Here is a 19,524-nt window from a genome sequence, read left to right on the forward strand (position 1 = left end):
GTTTCACTGTTCTTATTTTTCATTTGCAATTTCTTATTTTATATACTGGAAGGCCCTACATACTACATCAAAATAAACATCAACTGGGAATATGCACTTTGGATGACTGGTGTGCTAACTGCAACAGTGGCCATGGGATATTGAGGAGGTTACTCGATAAGGCTTCTGTTCCTTGCACAAAGTAACAGGCCTTTGAGAACTGCACTAATACATTCCATAATAAAGGAAATATAATATATATAAAAAATACACTACCCTAAAACAAGAGCCTTCAACATTATTTTGAAAGAGAAGGGTAAAAGGAACAGTTGTACAGGGGTAACAATAGGGCTCAGTTTCGGAACCAATACTTCTTTAACATACTCTATACTTAACACACAATTAGTCATAAATTATAAGTTATATAATTATTAATTAATCATAGCATTTTACTGGACAGAATTTCAAATTACTTTTTAATTAGCTTAGTCACATAAACCACCCCAATCATTCAATTTCTTAAATGTTTCATATTTCTATATTCTATACAAGATTCACTATCAAAATATTAAGTATTTTCAAACACTCAAAACACAATTTCATATAATTTTTTACACATATATTAAAAATTTTTTGATTTATTTTTATATTTTACCTTATTTTCAAAATAATTCCAAAATTTTTAACATAAATTCAAAAATATAATTATTTGCTATATTAAAACTTAATAACCTTCTGTAAAAATAAAAAAATCCTTGAAATTCATTGCTTAGTTTTATTAAACATAACTGTTAAAAATGAAACCTTTTGATACAACAAAATTTTAATCATTTTCATAAAAACAGTGCCAAATGTTTAAAATTCAATATAATAAGAAAACATCATTACAGATTTAAAATTTTAAAAGTAGCATTAAATATTAGCAATTTTCTATATGAAGATAGTACATTTCTAGCTGCACTAATTAGAATGTTTATTCACAAAACACTTAAAATTTTAAAATTCCTTGCAGTATCTCAGTTTTGTTTCACTGAGGTGACTGCAATTTAACACATTATGATTGAAAGAAGAAAACTATGCAGTTCTCTGTTACGGATAAGCATCATAATGTTGAGTATTTTTATTCATGCACATAAACACTTATGATGAAGAGAGAAGTGAAAATAAATTTGTTGCACAGAAATTTGGAGCACATTCTTTAAGCAGAAATTAACGACCTTCAAAAGCAGTGGGGATATGTAGTCGGGATGATTTGAAACATCTGTACCCTCTATCCTTGAAAGCATTCATTACATTACTTTAAACACTATGCTGGATTAATTTTGCAAGCACTGTAGATGATAGCAATTTTTTCACTTCTTGATACTGAATAGATCAAGAGCAATATTTCATATGGGTATAGAATAAAATAAAATTAGTAGTCATATTAAATCTTCAATCTTTGTTAACACACTCTATAATGCCACAGATGAATTTTCCACACACGTCTGACATTTTAACAGACTGGAATTAATACTGTAGACTTTTGAGATGTTGATCCATAATTAATACCGTAGACTTTTGAGATGTTGATCCATAATAAATATAAATTTAGGCTGATCCATAATAAACAGCAAACTTGGCAGCCGAGGCAGATTGAATATTCATTTATAATTCAAATGACATTTGTGGCCACAGTTTACTTGGCACTCTAATCGGTACTTATATATTAATGCAACCACTTTAGTAAAAGTTGCCAAATTTTCAGAATGTGCCGAACTATGCCAACCTTGCACATAACCATTCTTCTAGCAACCATGCTCATGACAATCCTTCAGTCAAGCAATGCCACTATATTTGTATGCATTCTTTTTTCTGCTGTATTCCAAGTTCCAAAAGGTTTTTATAAACAATTGGTCATATTTTTTGCCTTAAACTTAAGTTTCAAAATACAAGCTTGTGGAATTTTCCAGTAATGGAAGAAACTGCAGTAAAATTTCTGTAGGAATATAGAAATTTGCTCAACATTTTCTACAGAGAACGTCAAGGAAATGCATTTTCTCAATAGGCACTGTTTCTGATGATTACACAAAGCTGAGTCCTTACAATCCTTTGATTTTGTTTAAGCAAAAACAGATCACTGTGTACTTTGGGAGAATATCACAAAAAATTATAGAAAGATTTGAAGAATTTTAAGAGATTTATTTTTTAATTTATCACATAATTTTTATTTTAATAATTCAAATTTTTTTGAATAGTTAAAATATGCTTTCTTTTCATGTGTTGATAATGTTTTACTGACCTATGATAAATATCCATAGTTTGGAAATCTTTCTAAAAAAAAGGTGCTAAAACCAGCAATTTGCACCCAATAAGTAACTTTTACCTTTTCTTGTGGGGAAAAAAATCGGCCCAACTGTGTCAAGTGGTGTCATTAATATGTAAGTACCATCTAATCATGCCTATTTCAAAACATTTAAATTCTTGATAGTATTACAGAAGGAAGAAAATAGAGCAGCAGGAGCAGCAGGATCCCAGCAGCAATAGAAACAGAAGCAAAGTGCCATGTGTTCATGATGAAATCTTAAATTCAGAATGGTTAGTTTTGGTTTCAATGCATTTGACTGGATAATTAATAATGATATAAAATTATTATTGGGCATTTGAGTTTTAGTTCCATATACATCACCAGTAAAACTCATATGAAAATGGAATATAGTTTCAAAATGATGCAATCCAGAAAAAATTATCACAGTTTACAGAATAGAGAAGGGAAATACCCAAATAAAAATGAGGATTCAATGTGCTGTTGCTAATTATAATTTCGATTTACATATTTTTATCTTACACACACACACATACATATATTAATAATCTATTACATATGTAATAGATTTGGAGAGGTAGATGGTTGTAATGCATTGTATATAGTTTATTGCATATATGTATCATAGAAAGGCTTTACTGAGTAGACAGAAGAATGATGTAAACAGACATAGATATATATTTAACATAATTTTATAACTGGATTATACAATTCTGTAGAAGCAATATCTGACTCACATATCATAATGGATGCAATATGCACCCCATATTGTTTGAAAACTTACATATCCAGATAATGGATGATACAGAAAAATGAGCAGCAATAGGTGTTAAGCAGAGCAACGTGAAAGGAGAAAGGGCTATGCATTCAGAAGAAGTGTGCAGGATAGAGTCAGAAAGTTTCAATTTCAAATGAAACCTTTAATCTAATAAGAGGTGTCTACATTGCTATGTTACGTGAGATAGCATCACGTGGATTAATTTTGAAATGATGCAGTTTAAATTGATATGCCATAAATAGTAACTATTTTTAGGACAGACAGGGAAAACAATCAATATAAAATGAAGAATAAAAGGACTATTACCAAATTAAAATTTTGCTGTCAAATTGTTAATCTTACATAAATACACTGAAGAGCCAAAACATTAAGACTCAATAATGTGTCCTGCGGCCTTTGCCCTGCAAAAATGATGCAACTTGCCTTGCCATAGATGCCACTAGTTCTTGGCAAATGACTGGAGACAGGTTGTATCAAATGTCTAAGTAGCATTTATGCAAACTCAAGATATTCCAACATGGTGGTGTTTGAGCTCTGAGCTACCCCTCCCTTCCCAAATGTGTTATATTGGGTTAAGATCCTGTGAGCTAGGTGGCCAGGACTTTAATTCAAATTCATCCTTATGTTCCTCAAACCAGTACAATGCAATTCAAGCCTTTTGGCATGGGGCATTGTCCTGCTGGAACATTCCATTTCCAGTCTGGAAGACAGATGCCATGTAAGGGTGCAACTAATCTACAATTAAGTTCAGGTAGTCGACAGCTTTCTTGGTCTGTTCTGACAACTAAGGATGCCAGAGCCACCCATGAGAACATCCCCCAAAGCATAATACTGCCACCAAAAACCTGTATATGACTTGCTGCAGAGGGGAAGAACAACTGCTTGTATGAAAGACTGTGTACCCTGACATGACCATCGATGTGACGAATGAGAAATCATGATTCATCTGACCAGGCAATTGTCTTCCACTTATCATAGTTCAGTTTTAATGTTCCTGAGCCCTCTGTAGGTGCCACTGACAATGATGCACATGAGTGAGTGTCTGCTGTACAATCCCATATCTAACAGCGTCCAATGAACTGTGTGTTCCGAAACATTTGCACTTGGACCTGCATTGTACTGGGCTGTTAGCTGAGCCACTCTCTGGTGCCGATTTTGCTGTACCAAGCAGGACAGTCTTCAAAGTCTTTTTTTTCTTAGATTACATGTGGACATCCAACATCTTAGCATCTACTGTTGGTTTCACTGTCATTTACCATTTTGCATAAATACTAACAATGGCAGATTGTCACCTGCCAGTCACGCAATTTCAGAGATGCTTGTTTTGAGTCTTCAGGCCATTACAATCTGCCCTCTATCGAATTCACCTAGATCAGCAGCCTTTCCCATCACTCACAAAAGTAATGCAAGAATGATTCCTGACCTCATCCAGGAAGCAGTTAAATACCATTCCGTTTAATCACATGCTCTCCATGTCATCCAGACAATTTCACTAAAAACGTGGAGATGGTCATAATGTTTTAGCTACTCAGTGTATACATCAAATGTTGACATAAGGAAGCGAAATAAATGCAAGAAATTACTTTCTATGCTTTCTTTTCATTATTATACCACAAACAGCTATTATTTTTTTATTTAAATGTATTTTTCCATATAAATTCTCCTCCCACAGAACAAAATGACTGTTACTCTAAAATTTCAACTAGATAAATTCAATTAACATAAGAGTTACTCAGAATTTAGGATTTGAATTTGGGATATGCATGCTAGGCATTCACTACTATTTTGTTTTTAAGGTTTCATGTTTATTCAGGCAAAATCAGTGTATCCAGTTTCATATACTCATCTTTCACAGAAAAACGATTAAAAAGGCACAAAAAAATCCACAGTAACTTACTTTTTTATTGCAAGAATGCTTTCCACAGTCTCGTTTACGTTTGCATTTTATATCACATAAAAATTCTTTGCAGCAAGGTACAGACTTTTCTCGCTGTCCACATCTGCACAACATGACCCGCATTTGCAGGCACTACTAATAGCAATATGATTAAGATGCAGTAAAAGTAACTTAAAAGAATTATACAATGATTTTAAAATGAATTCATCATTAATTTTTCAAAGTAAATGACAGAAATAAGTACAATATGTTAATACAATACAAATAGAACATTTAAAATTTTTAAACACTATGACAATGTTAAAGAACAGTTTTTTCAGAAATAATTTGCTAGCCATTAAAACTGCAGCATCAAAGAGGAAGAGACATGAAAACAATATTATTGATGATGTAAATTATATGAATACAATGACTGTAAAAATAACTTGTGACTCGCAAACCAGTCTATATCTCATGAATCCATCTTAGGCAGCAACAAGCACTGCTACAAGATTCAACATAGAGGATTATATACTGGATGTGAGTTTGGGATACATCAATTCATGCCTTTTCAGTATGACGCCAAAGTTCTTTGGTAGCAACTGACAGTATCTGGTGCTCTTGTAATTAGGCAGTCAAAAACCTAATGTATTATACTGCTGATAAATTAAGATATGTGAAGGCAATAGTGGCTTATTCAGGTACTGTCTAATGTTATTACAAATGGTTGCATGCAATACGTAAACTATCCCAGGGACACTTTAAAAATCAGGCATTATTGCAATATTTCAAAAGCCATGACCATTAATTTTTCAAAGTGCTACTAATGCTGACAAAGGAGTGGCAACAGAGAATACTGTGGTTCTGAACCATAACAAAATGCACAAGATTTCTTTGGCACCACAACAATCATGTCACATTCGATATTTTCAGTACACATAGCAGTTGTAAGTTGTGTTGAGATTAAAGATTCTAAACATTATTCCTCTGGCCTGTCATCCAGTCAGATGTTAACATGTTGAGCACTATGTCAGCCATCTGTGGCTGACACTAGACTTTCTGTTTAGGCCGCGTCGACCACCGCTGGCTGACAGCATGTAACATGATAGATAACTATAAAATTTACACTGTTTTATGGAATTATAGAAAATTTATTTAAAATTTACTTAACTTTGATTCATTACAGGACTAATGGATTTCAATCAAACATGGTAAACATAAAAACGGTTCTCCATTACAGCTATTACAAAATGTGACAACTCTCTTAGTCTTTTTTCTGGCCATTACTCTACCAGTTTCTGTTGCATTTTTATCATAACATAATTTACAGTATTTCTGTACTTCAGAGGCTTTTCTTGGAGTTTATGTTGTTGTTTTTTAGATATTCTTGCATTTCTGCTCGATGGAATGTCTTCTTTTTCACAACTTGTAAGGGATAGCGCTAATTCTTTCTGGAATTCAGTAATGCTAATTTTTTGCTTGGTAATCTTTGTATGGAATGTAACTATTTGCAAAACAGACTTGGTGCATAACATGTTAAATGAATGCCTATAAGAATCGCATTCCAAACATAAACTATCTTCTACTGCTATAAAAATCACTGGTCCTACAATACCAGCACTTTTAATTGGCGCACGTGGCCCAAACAGGATTGCCTAAGAAATACATGTGGCGCTCAATATGTTAACAGGAAAAATCTATATCACTACCTCCTCAATACATTAAATTTTGATTTTCATTGTTCTACAAATATGAATTCAAGAATTCTTAAAACCTCCACTCAACTGCATTTTTTTTGTGACCATAATGCTTGTTTCATTTTACTGAGAAATTTCGGTACTGTTCTGTTATTGGGACTGGAGTCATCACTAAATGTTTTGCTAAACTCGCCAAGAGATTGGTTCATATGAAATCACCTATGTTTACATCTAAAGTCATTAAAATGTTAACTTTTTCAACAACAAGTAAAAAAAAAAAAAAAGGCTTTTCCAAACTGGCAGCAAAATTGCAGATTTCAAAGATATAATGGTCACTTGCATAATTATTATTGTATATACCATGGATTTGAAAATCTGGACTTGCCTAATGATAAAATAGCTTCCATATAATTTCTTAGGCAGGAATTATTCAGTCTAAAAAAAAACATGCATAAAGTGCATGAAAAACCATAAAATGATTCTTTCCCCCTCCCCTGGTTTCTTTGTCAAGTTATCAAATTTGCATTAAAAATTTCTAATTTTATGAATATATGCTATTTTTCCCTTGGGCTTTTCTTTAAGATAACCGTACTGTATTTTATTTAGCATAATTTAAATATTTCGGCGATTTTTTTATTCTTCAAATTTTTTGCCAGATCATCAGCTTTTGGCGATATCCGAATTCAGGCCCAATAAATAAACAATACTGAAATTTCTCTAATCCTCTTCACCTGAAAGGATGATGTCAGTTACTATACAATGAATTACAGCCAAACCTTCATATGAATGCAGAAATTTTTGCTTCAGAGGCTAAAGCAGCAAAACACTCACAGTGCACCTTCGGTTCTATCCTAAGCATTGAACAAGCTGTATGATAATTTTCTCATGTATACCCTAAGTACATGCAATGTCTCTTCAAAATTATCAGCCAAGCCATCTTTTTTTTATGCTAGACAGTAAAGTGAACTTTGCAGTAATTCAGTAATCAACTTTAACTCTCAAGTTTAAGGGTTGTAGCAAAAAAAAAGACATTTTTGCTTCAGTTATAGAGCTGGACAAAACCTATGAATGAGATGAAATCAGATCAAAACTGCTTGCTTCCTGAATTGAAGCAGTTCTTTATTGCACATCAATAGTAGCTTTAATGAATAAGATTAGGAATGGGAAATGTATCAAGAGCAATGCGAGACAATCAAGCAGAAAGAATCAAATGCACAGAATCAACCCAACAAAACTGTTAACTCCCTTGATGGATTTTTTCAATTGTAGTTTTGAGATTCCCTTAAGCTTTCCTATATAAAACTAATAATAAAATTCTGGAACCAAAAAAGTGTTCAAAAAGTTGGCAAATGATTAAAATTACACTCACTTTTAACATGGAAGGAGAAAGAAATGGATGGAATGATCTAAAATCCGGGACCTTAAAGCCACCAACAATTTTTTTTTTTTTTTTTTTTTTTTTTTTTTCCTGAATTTTTTTTTATTTACACATGCACAAGTGAATTTTTCCTCATAAGAAAACGTGAAGAATCCTGACTCATAATACACTTAGGCACTAAATAAAATACCTTGTTACTGAAGGAACAATCATTTTAGCATAAATTTGTGTAATCAATAATTTGGCCCCGTAGCTGTGTATTTGCTTAGCATACATCTCAAACCGAAACATTCTACATAGAAGGATAGTTTATTTTAAAGCTACTAATATTTTATATCCCTGACGACAACCAGGCGTATCATTATTTGCTATATTTTGCTTTCATCACCATATGTTTTATCAGCAAATGACAACTTGAGTAACGACTCATGTAACAATGCTTAAATAACTTTTTTTTTATTAGTAATAACAAAGAGTACGGAAACCTTTTATGTTCACATTACTGCTTGGAGATGACTGCAGATATAAGTTAAATGTGGTAAATGTTGGCAAGGAAAACTTTAACAAAAATTTGTTTCTGTAGGTTAAAAACAGATTTTGTTAATGCACTTATAAGGCCAAAATATTACATTTAGTGCAATTTGAATTACAAATAACTAGTTTAGTATTCACATAAACCCAGAATCGGCACCAGAGCTCATATGGCTCCACTCAGCAGCAGAATTTAGGGAAGACTAAATTTTTGGAATTTAGAGAAGCACCGAGTCACAAAATTAAGGGATGATCAAATATTCAGAGCACTAGGACCCAAAATTAAGGGGTGGCAAAAATTTAGAACTTAGGGAGGTGCTTGATATCAGAATTTATGACCCGAAGAGACTGCATCAGGTGGCAAAATATCTAGCGCCGGCCCTCAGTGAGCTTAAATATATGTGGGAATTTATTTATTCAGAACCCAGATAAACCTTAAGCATGTGCAAGAATTAGACTAAGTATGATAAATAACTAAATGAATACAATTCAGGCTTAATTGTTTCAGTACACGGTAGAAGCAAGACAAAATTTAACAGAACATTTTGTGTTTTGTCATCCATCTCATGCTACATAGCCAATAATGTATAGCAGACGCTGTGAAGCTAGGCTACTTTACTGATTCCAAAGAATTTCAGTTAATATAGCAGATTGCGCTGTTCCTAAATTTTCTGATTTGCTCCAGCCTATGCAGGATGTTATAATTACAGAAAATGTATGAAAACTAAAGACTGAATTTTCGATTATGTTGAAAGAAAGAGTTTTTAATTCCGGACAGGATCTACAAAGTGAAAGCATGTTTCGATGTCCATTAAACAAAAAGAGAAATTCCTGCAAAAAATGGATATAGGTAAACCCTACCAAAATTATGAGAGGAGTATAGCATTGGAAAGTCAACTGTATATGACGAAACAGGAAAAGGGAAATTTATGAATATTTTGTGCATTCCGACACCTCCCTTGCAATGAATAACAGAAAAATTATTCGCTACACTAAAAGTGACAATCATGACAAACTGATGATTGAATGGGTCAGACAGCATTGCAGCGAGGGTGTACCATTGATAGGCCCAGGCTCAAGCCAAAATATTTCATGAAGAAATAAACTTAAAAACTGATTGCACATTTTCGACAAAGTGGTTAACCAAATTTTAAAATTGCTGCGGTATAATGCAATTAAAACTTTCAAGTGAAAAATCTTCAGTTGATACTGAAGCTGCTGAACTATTTGCAGGTGAATTCATTTAACACATTAATAGCGAAAAGCTATCTCCAGGACAAATTTACAATGGCAATGAAACTGGTCTTTTCTGGCAATATGTACCGCGAAATACCTTGGCAACCTCAACAGAAAATGCTCCAAATGGTGTCCAAGATTTCAAAGCTAGACTAACAATTTTAACCAGGGTTGCCACTCAAACAGGAGAATGAAATTCCCTGACTTTTCCAGGTTTTCCAGGTGTGTTTCAAGAAAATTCCAGTCTATCCGCGTAATGTACGTTGGCTGTGCTAAGAGTTAAATTAATTATGGTATTACTTGTATTGTGTAGCAAATTCACTTAATTATTCAATAAATCCCAGAGGACATTTATTCTTAATTATTCTTGGTATACTTTGTTTGATAATATTGTTTAGTTTTCCACTTAAGAAACTTAATAAAATTTAAGATATATATATTGGATAACAAATGTATGTTTTATTTAATTATTACTCATGATCATCACCAGTTCAACACGAGGCTAATCCAGTCCTTATAAATCACAACGCAATGCTAAATAGTTAGGTTAGATTTTAGGTAAATTTAATTTGCATGAGGTATGTTCTTAAAACCGTAACACTTGAAAACACAAATATAATTATAATAGTTGTTGTTTTCTCCCCTGAAGATTGAGATTAGAATCTTCCCAATCTGGAATAAAAAAAAGGCTTTTTTTGCAGACATTCTGCAGCTAAACGAAAGAAAGAAATCTATTTTAATAAATTGAGGTATTGTATATTTATTTTGCAGCATACATAAGGAAAAAATATGTGCATTAAATTTCGTGATGGTATGTCATCATACTGCTATAATTAATTTCAGGATTATGCCAGAGAAAATTTCCTGAAATTTGGAAATATTATTTACTAATAATAAATAAATTTAGAGTGAAGAAGCAACATTAAATTATATGAATAACTTAAAAATAATTACTTAAAAATTGAATTAGAATAATCATCTATATTTTAGCGAATATAGTTATATTACATGGCTCTAGATGACTGATTACTATTTTTTTTATTTTACTGCAAAATGGCAAGGTATTTATTAAAAAGAAAAAAAAAGGGTTAAAAAAGATTTTGCGGTAAAATTCTAGTATACGGTAAGGCTTTGGCACGATTTTGAAAATTGTCGCCAAGACCAAAATGACCCGTTTACTGCGCATCAAGATGTCGCCAAATCCCATTATTATTCTAACCAAAGAATGTCTATGTAAAGAAGAAAAGGTTCCATACCAGTAAAATGCTATTATGCCGCTAGAATGCGGAGGGAAAATTTGCCAAGGGATTTGGCGACGGAACCTGGCGGTCAGAATTTCCCTCTCCGCGATGTGTACAGGAAATTGAGAAACACGTGTTAAGAAGAAACGCTCTTTGAAAAAAAGAAAACTACGAAAATCCGTTTTTAAATTATTGCGAAAAATCCAAGAAGACACGTTTTATCAAAGGACGTTTCTTCTTGGATTTTTCGCAATAATTTTAAAAACGGATTTTCGTAGTTTTTTTTTTTTTTTTTTTCCCCTCTCTGAAAATAACTAATCCATGAATTAATTTACTTGCGCCAAAAAATATTTTCTTTTCCTTTAGAGTTTAACCACTTGCGCTTAGACTAAACTTCACGGTTGCGGTGCCGTGCGCTACAATATAACAAGCGGTAAAGTGTCTCATTTACGCCGCTCCGCATCTGCGAGTGCAATCCAGAGCTGTAACTCGAGAAATAAACAATCTCGTTGTTAGGCGACATGTGCACCATGTTATTTTCATTTTTGCGATAAATGCTTATCGACGTGGTGTTCACGTCGCTCGCGGTTTGAGACAAAAGCATCTTGACGTGCGTGGCACGTCTTTTTAGCGCAAGTGGTTAAAGAAATTTTAAACGATATTCATTTTATGAACTCTTGATAACGTGACCTTCGAACTTCGACACCGGTTTCGAGCTTTGGTGACAGATATATCAGACATGCACAGCTGTTTCCCTCTATGATGGAACGGAGCCACAGCCACGTCTGTTGCAGAGAGGTTTTCCTTCTTTACAATACATATTCTTTGATTCTAACCTCCATAGTACCGTATACTAGGATTAAACCCATTTTGTTTTATACGAGAACAGGTACTTTCTTTAGTTCATGCACTGCACATGCGATTCTCGAGAATACTGGAAACCAAAAGTTGCGGGAAAGTTGCTTTGCCTTTCTAAAAGACAATCAAATTGGAGCTGCGAAAATTGGCTCTATGCCAGCTACCCGAATGACACTCACGTGATACATAATTCGCCAAAAAAGTTACCTCTTCCGACGACGGCGCAAAAATCGCTTTTTTTGGCGGGATCGTTGTATGAACTTCCCTGACTTTTCCAGATTTTGACAAAAATACTTAAATTCCCTGACTTTCCCCTGAATATTTTGGTCAATTTTCGAATTCCCTGACTTTTCCCGGTTCTCCCGGTTTTCCAGGTAGCGTGGCAACCCTGTTTAACCCTCTAATGCCCATGGTAGCATATTTGCTATCATATATTAAACGACACGTTTTTATACCAGGAACGCCATGAAATGTAATTTTTATGTCATGAATTTATAGGTTGAACCTTTCTTATGTATTATTAGCAAATTTTAGGCATAGATAGTGGCACCAGCTTAAAGGAAAAGAATTAGAAGCAGCATGGATGCAGCAAACAATGCAAGCACCTTTTCAGACGTAAGTTGTTTGTTTACAAACATTTTATTAATAAAACAGTTAATAACTACTATTTATATAAAGTAAAAGAGTTAGTGTATCCACACAGTATAAAATAACTTTTACAAAATTATCGTTTTTAATGCTAAAATGTATTTTTAAAATCATAGTAGCAAATCTGCTACCATGGGCATTTGTTTATCTAAACCTAGCAATTCTCTGAAGAAAATATGTATTTACATTGAAATTAGTTCATGATCTTTAATCTTTGTAATTTTAGAGATAATAAATACGTTTTAGAGATAATAAATGTATATCTTTAAATACAATTTATGGATTTAAATTTTATTAGTTTAAATTTTGATATTTTTCAATTTAAAAAATATTTTAAGATATATTTTTCCTGTAAAAAATCTAGGAAAATTCCTTTTTAGATTTAATTTGAAAAATAAATTTAATCCTCTATTAAATCTCAAGTTCTTTTTAATATATTTGTACTTTATTTATTGAATGAAATTTTAAAAAATAATTTAATGAAATTTAATAATAATTTAATAAAATTTTCGGAATTTTGAATTTTTTTTTAGAAGATGCCATAGCATATATGAATGATTTGGAAAGTGATTTATCCGATATATCTGATGACAACTCTGATTATGAATATATGCCTACACGAGCGTCTGATATCTTCCATGACGGAAGCTCACATGATGAAGAACGAAATCATAATAAAGATGTAGAAAATGATCAAAATGCATCAAATATTGAAGAAAATGTCTATCAACGTAAGAGCTATAAAAATTCTTAATTCTCTGGAGGAAATAAGAAACTAATCTTATGCCTTCATCAAATGATGATTAATTTCCTGATCCTACAAAACCTCTTGCATATTTTCAGATTGTCATATCAACAGATATGATTAAATTAGTAGTTGAACAAACAAATCTGTATAGAATTCAACAAACAGGAACTTCTCCTATGGTGATGGCAAATGAAATAGAACCAGTAATACGAATGGACCATATATCTCACATTAGAGGATATTGAAAAGAGGGAATAAAGTACGAACCGATTGCAGAAGTAATGTCTAGAAACAGATTTGAAAAAAAAATCTTAAGATTTTTGCATATTGCGGATAATTCACAAATTCATGATGTTAGGAGAGACAAAGGCCGGAAAGTGCGACCGTCGTTGTTTAGATTTCGAGAAAACATGCTATCTGTTCCAGGTGAGAGACCAAGCAGTCTATTGATGAAATAATGATTCCATTTCATGGGACAATCCATATCAAACAATATATGCCTAAAAAAACATCATAGCAAACGGGGTTTAAAAATATGGGCCCGGTATGGACAATCAGGCATTTATTACGGTTTTTACTGGATGTTTACACTGGAAAATCTGAAGGTTACTATTGAGATCAAACTGCCTACACATTAGGTCTAGGAGCAGGTGTTATGATGCAGTTATGCTGCAGTCTAAGTAACCCAACAAAAACTACTATCTTTGTGGATAACGTTTTCTCTGGAATCTCATTAGTATATGAATTATCAAAGAAAAATATAGGATTTGTTGGGACTTTGAGAGAAAACAGGCTAATGAAATGTAAATTAAAGGACGAGAAGGAAGTGAAAAAAGAAGGCAGAGGATCCATTGATTATTCTGTAGCATCTGTAAAGAACGCAGATATCATAGCTGTAAATATAAATATTGTAACCTTAAATATTTGTTTTTCAATTATTTATTACTTTTTGGATCAAAGAATTGATGGTGTGCATCACTGGTCAGAGTAATAATTCCATATGGCAAAGATGCCACACATGCCCTAGAGGAATATTTACTCAAGTTAAATGTGAAAAATATCTTTGTTTTAACAAGGAGAAAAACTGTTTTAGAGCTTATCATTTGTAAATAACCGTACATAAACTAAACAAAATCTAAAAAAACGTGTTTGAAAATTTTGAAAATCACTTGATTTGTACCCTAATCTGCCCATGGTAGCATATTTGCTTAAATTAAAAAAACATTTAAAAAAAAAATTTTTTTTTTTTTTTTTTTTTTTGCAATGTTTTGCCATGTTTGTTTTATTTAACCTAAAGTAACACACTCTTAACTAACAAATAATTTTTTGCTTGGAAATTTCTTGTGGTGGGCATTAGAGGGTTAAGATGGCCAAATGCTGCAGGAATGCACAAGTGTAAACTTTTCGAAATGGGAAAAATACACAACCTTGAGCATTTAAAGGAGTGAAGATTTTCCCATTATATATCCTGCAAAGAAATGAGCATGGATAACACAAGCGCTAATGTATCATTGGTTTTAAAAATGATTTCATACCTGAGGCTCGCCAAATTTTGAATTCAGTTGGTTTACTTTATGACACAAAAATTGCCCTGATTGTAGATAACTGTTTGGCTCATCTTTCACTTAAAGATTTAATGAAAGATAATGTATCCGTGTTATTCTTTCCTCCAAATAGTATGTCCATCATTCGGCCAATGGATATCAGAATAGTGCGCATGCTGGTATGCAAATATAAAGTAGCATTTTTAAAATCCATGTTAAATTTCTTGAATAATGGCACTGCTATTCAAGAATTTTTTTAATATTTTAGCATAAAATCTGTTGTGTGGAGTATTGCAAGATCGTGGGAGGATGTGCCACCAGATACTTTAAAATATGCTCTTCATAATTTCTGGCCAGCTACCATATTTCATGGTGAGGAGGATGATGATGATAGCCACGAATTTGAAGGCTTTAGTATATTGCAAAACCACAAGTGAAATTTTCCTATTAATGGATTTTGTAAAGAAATGTAGAGAAGCGGCAATAAATGACGATGATATAACAGAAGATTTTCATTGTGATGACAATGCAATGCTCCAATCATCAGTAAATTAACAGACAGTGAAATCTGTAAGTATGGTTCTAGATCCAGGAAGTACCGCTCCTGATAGTGAAGAAAGTGACAGGTTACTGAAGACAAAAAAATTTCGATTGACAAAGTTAGTCGAAATTCTCAACACAACTACAGGACTTCAACAGTGGAACTTTGTAACTGAACAAGAAATTATGTATGTCTATAGAACTGAAGAGAAAGTATTAGCACAAAAAAGAAGCAACTTAAACAATTTACATTTAAAGAAACTTTTAATAAACAAATATTAAGCTTTGTAAATTTTGATACCCTTTAAATCATAAATGCTTCATTAGTTCATAAATCACGATTTCATATTTTTAATTTTATAATTTCTCTATGCCATCTTACTAGATTTATACTGATGATCTAATATCCAGAAAAATCCCATATCCGGAATCACCGAAGTCCCGACAAGTCCGGATTTCGGACTTTGTACTGTAATAGCTTTCTCTCCTAAAATGGGGATCATACTTTTCTGGCACACTTCTAGTAACAGCTCTCAGTAGGTGAACTCTAAAACAGCTATCATTCAGTTTTAACAAAAGACCACTGACTCGCTCAGAAAAGTGAATTGGTTTTTTAAATAAATTTGACAGCAAAATTGCTCCTTCAATTTTATTTACTGCAGTAATGTTATATTCCCCTCATTTCCTGTCCTCCTCTTTTTTTTTTGGGGGGGGGGGTTCAGCCTGTTCAAGTTTTACTGAAGTTCCACAACGATTATACTTAAGATGATCTATGATGGAACAATTGATATCAAGAAAGTAAAATATATATCAAATATGAAAGTAAGTACAGTAAACAGAATGACACATAGCTCAAGTATTTCTGAAGCTATCATATAACAATCTCCATAAATAAGAACAAAATCCAATACTTTAGTTTGAAAAATACTCAATATGTTCAAACATTAACAAGAGCATTAAAAAGTACATAATGAGAACTTTCATTTTCAAGCACTACAATTTGTGCTAAAATCGCAAGCTCTTTCACTAAGCTCAGGATTAAATCTTTTGATTTCCTCCACACATTTATCACCAAAGGCTGGTTCTTTATAAGTTGTTCTTCAAATATAGGCTATTTTGGGAATTTTTTCTACTTTTGCCGCAACTTTCAAAAAATAAAAATGTCCAGATACCTTCAAAACCCATTGTATCTGTAAATCTTTGCCAATTTATCAAGCATAACAAATTTAGAGATGAAATAATATCAGTTCTACTAACTGTTGTAGACATTTACAAGCCATTAACAATTAAAAACAAAATTTCATACTCTAAAATACAAATCATTAAATATGACATGAACTATGTAATGAATAAAATAAATATCAAAATAGTCAGAGCTATAGAAACTTGTTAATTCACAAAAATGAATATTACACATATTTATTAAAATACAGAATAAAAACATAATATGCAAATTCAAAGTAATATTATACATTTATTTTATTTCAACAAAATAAAAAATTCGAAAATATCCTTTAACACATCAAATATCTTCAGAAGTTTATTGATTGAAGATAAACTGCAAGAGTCACAATTATTGAAAATTATTATTAATCCAAAAAATCTAAAATAAATGCATATTTTCAGGGACATTATTTTCTAGTCTGCAGTTTTTCTTCTGAATTACATTTCAGTGCAAGAAGGCAAAAGGTTTACGAAACTTGTGAATTTCTGAAATAATTCATGCTAATGTATCAATTGAATGAGAAATGATGCAATCAAAAATCATAATTTCAATTATCACTCTTATTAGATATGACTTGACATAGCAGCAATATTGAGGGTCTATGTCAACTGCATCAATGGCATTACAGCTAAACCTTCATATGAATGCAGCAAAACATTCACAGTTCACCTTCCGTTCTATCCTAAGCATTGAACAGGCTGTATAATGATTTTCTCATATGTAACATGAGTACATGCAATTTCCCTTCAAAATTATCAGCAAATTGACACACTAAGACAAGGTGCTTTGTTTTCAGTATATATTAGCAGCAGCTTGTGATTTTTCACCATGGACTCTAAATATGAATGAAATGTCAATGCCAATTTTGTTTGTTATTAGGAAAATCGGCTTTTATCATGCCCACAGCAAAGAAACAATGAGGCAAACTTGGTGTTTTAAACAGTACACAAGGATCAAGATGAAAAAATATCATTGAAGTATGACTAGATGTTCGAACATCAAAGTATTAGCAAAACGGAAGAAAACATTGAAAAATTATTCTGCAAGATAACTGACGACAAGTCCATACTGTTTCAGATATTCCTTGGTTATCTTTTGGCTTAATCCAAGCAAACCTAATAATCAATTTAAACATGTAATGACCAAATTTGCCTCCCTAGTTCTGACTGATGATCTCAAAGAATGCCTAGTTGCATGAAAAACAAGAGTACATGCTACTTGCAGGAACTCTGCAGCAGGCCTGGCTTCATGTCAAACATCATTACAAACATTAAAGCTTGAATCATACCCACGGCCCCAAGAAGAGAGGCCTTATAAACTAGGATTCTGAATTCAACAAACAAGGCGAAGTATAACTAGGAATGCATGATACTTCTCACATGATATGCTGACTTTTCCACAATACTGAAAATCTTCAGCCATATATCAGGCAAAATGGTATCTTATTATGACAATGTTTTAAAGTGGGAGTAAATATTTATTGCCAAGGAAAAAAAATGCAGAGCTATATTAACTGTTTTTATTTACCATAATAGCACATAAAGGCCCTCTGTCACAACAATGTAACAATTCAGGCAGATATGAAATTCACCATTTTCTCTTTTTTCCTAACTCACTGGATTTTCCACCTTTATTTTAATTTTGAAGCTTAAATATAAACTGAAGAACTGCTGCTTTGACTCTTGTAGATGACATCCAAGTTAAATGACACAAAGTGCTAGGATACACATTAATCAAAGGACTTCCAGACAAAATTCCAATCATGGCGCAAAATTTAATTCGATAAAGGATTCCAATCATGACGCAAAATTTAATTCGATAAAGGATTCCAATCATAACGCAAAAAGTGGAATGAATGTATAAATGCAAATAAATCAGATTTAATTGTGTTTCCAAAACTGATCAGCCATGACTGATTTCTTCGAATTTTTATTATTTATCAAATATGCCAAACTGACTGTAAATATAAAGGGCATTTGACACATTTTTAGAAGGAATTTAATAAAGGATTAAAAAAAAGCAGATCTCGTAGAACAAACATTTCTGGTAAAATATATTTTTTCATATGAAAAATATCTGTTTAAATGTCTCAATGTTGTTTGAAATGAGAAATATTATCCTTGAAATGTATTCTTCTTTCAAAACTTTGCAGGTAAATAAGCCATGAACTGAAAGACTTTTTGTCACTTCCGAACAAAAATATTCTTACTCTGCAATTCAAAATTCATGATATTAAAATTTCTAACTCAAAAACAAGCAATATTATTAATCAGAAAAGGAAAAATACAAACTTTTATCATTTACATAAAAAGAACACTAAAAATGAATGCTCAAAGAAAAGTGTGTACTCATTCTAATATTCCTAAAGTGAAATATCTGGTATAACAAATTCACCAACATAGAAATCTTTCAGAGTCTTTAAATGCAGCTGTAGTAATACTAAATAAAATAATAAACAAAGATTTACAGCTTGTAAAACTAAAAAAAAAAAAAAAAAAACAATGTTCACTTTCTTTTGTTAAAGCATATGGTTGGATGCACAAAATGCTGTACAGAACTCTTAAGAACACCATTTAGTAAAAGAAGAGCAGAAATATTTTGTGACCCTAGAAGAAGCATGGGTTTGGTCGATAAACTGCTGGGAAGGAAAAATAAATAAGAAGAGAATTATGCCCAAACCTGGTTCACCCACTGCAAAGAAATTTTCAATCACAGAATGGTTGTTAAGTTTTTCTAAGAATTAAATATGAGAAATTAAAAATAATCTGTTAAATGTTTAAAATCTCAAAAGTTGTTAATGTAAAAAGTTCAAAAGCTGCAAAGGAGAAAATATTAAAAATCAAATCACCAGACTATCGAAAAATGCCTTATATCCCATGCTGGCAGAAGAAATTCCATTTTTTTAATTTCAACCTCTTTCAAAGAGTAAAACTGCGCTAA

At 32.2% G+C, this 19,524-nt stretch overlaps 1 protein-coding gene across 4 annotated transcripts in view; it reads right to left on the minus strand.

Annotated features, from left to right (window-relative positions):
- LOC118193734 (NF-X1-type zinc finger protein NFXL1-like) overlaps positions 1–19,524 on the minus strand; it is a 139,829-nt gene that overhangs the window by 49,901 nt on the left and 70,404 nt on the right. For all 4 annotated transcript variants that reach the window (XM_085809611.1, XM_085809610.1, XM_085809609.1 and 1 more), the window contains exon 9: positions 4,960–5,091. In XM_085809611.1, the coding sequence (XP_085665737.1) occupies positions 4,960–5,091 (132 nt within the window). The remainder of the gene's footprint in view (positions 1–4,959; positions 5,092–19,524) is intronic.

Source organism: Stegodyphus dumicola, chromosome X2, assembly GCF_044657685.1.
Source record: "Stegodyphus dumicola isolate Sdum_Otavi_A_Nest chromosome X2, ASM4465768v1".
In the NCBI taxonomy this organism is placed as follows: domain Eukaryota; kingdom Metazoa; phylum Arthropoda; class Arachnida; order Araneae; family Eresidae; genus Stegodyphus; species Stegodyphus dumicola.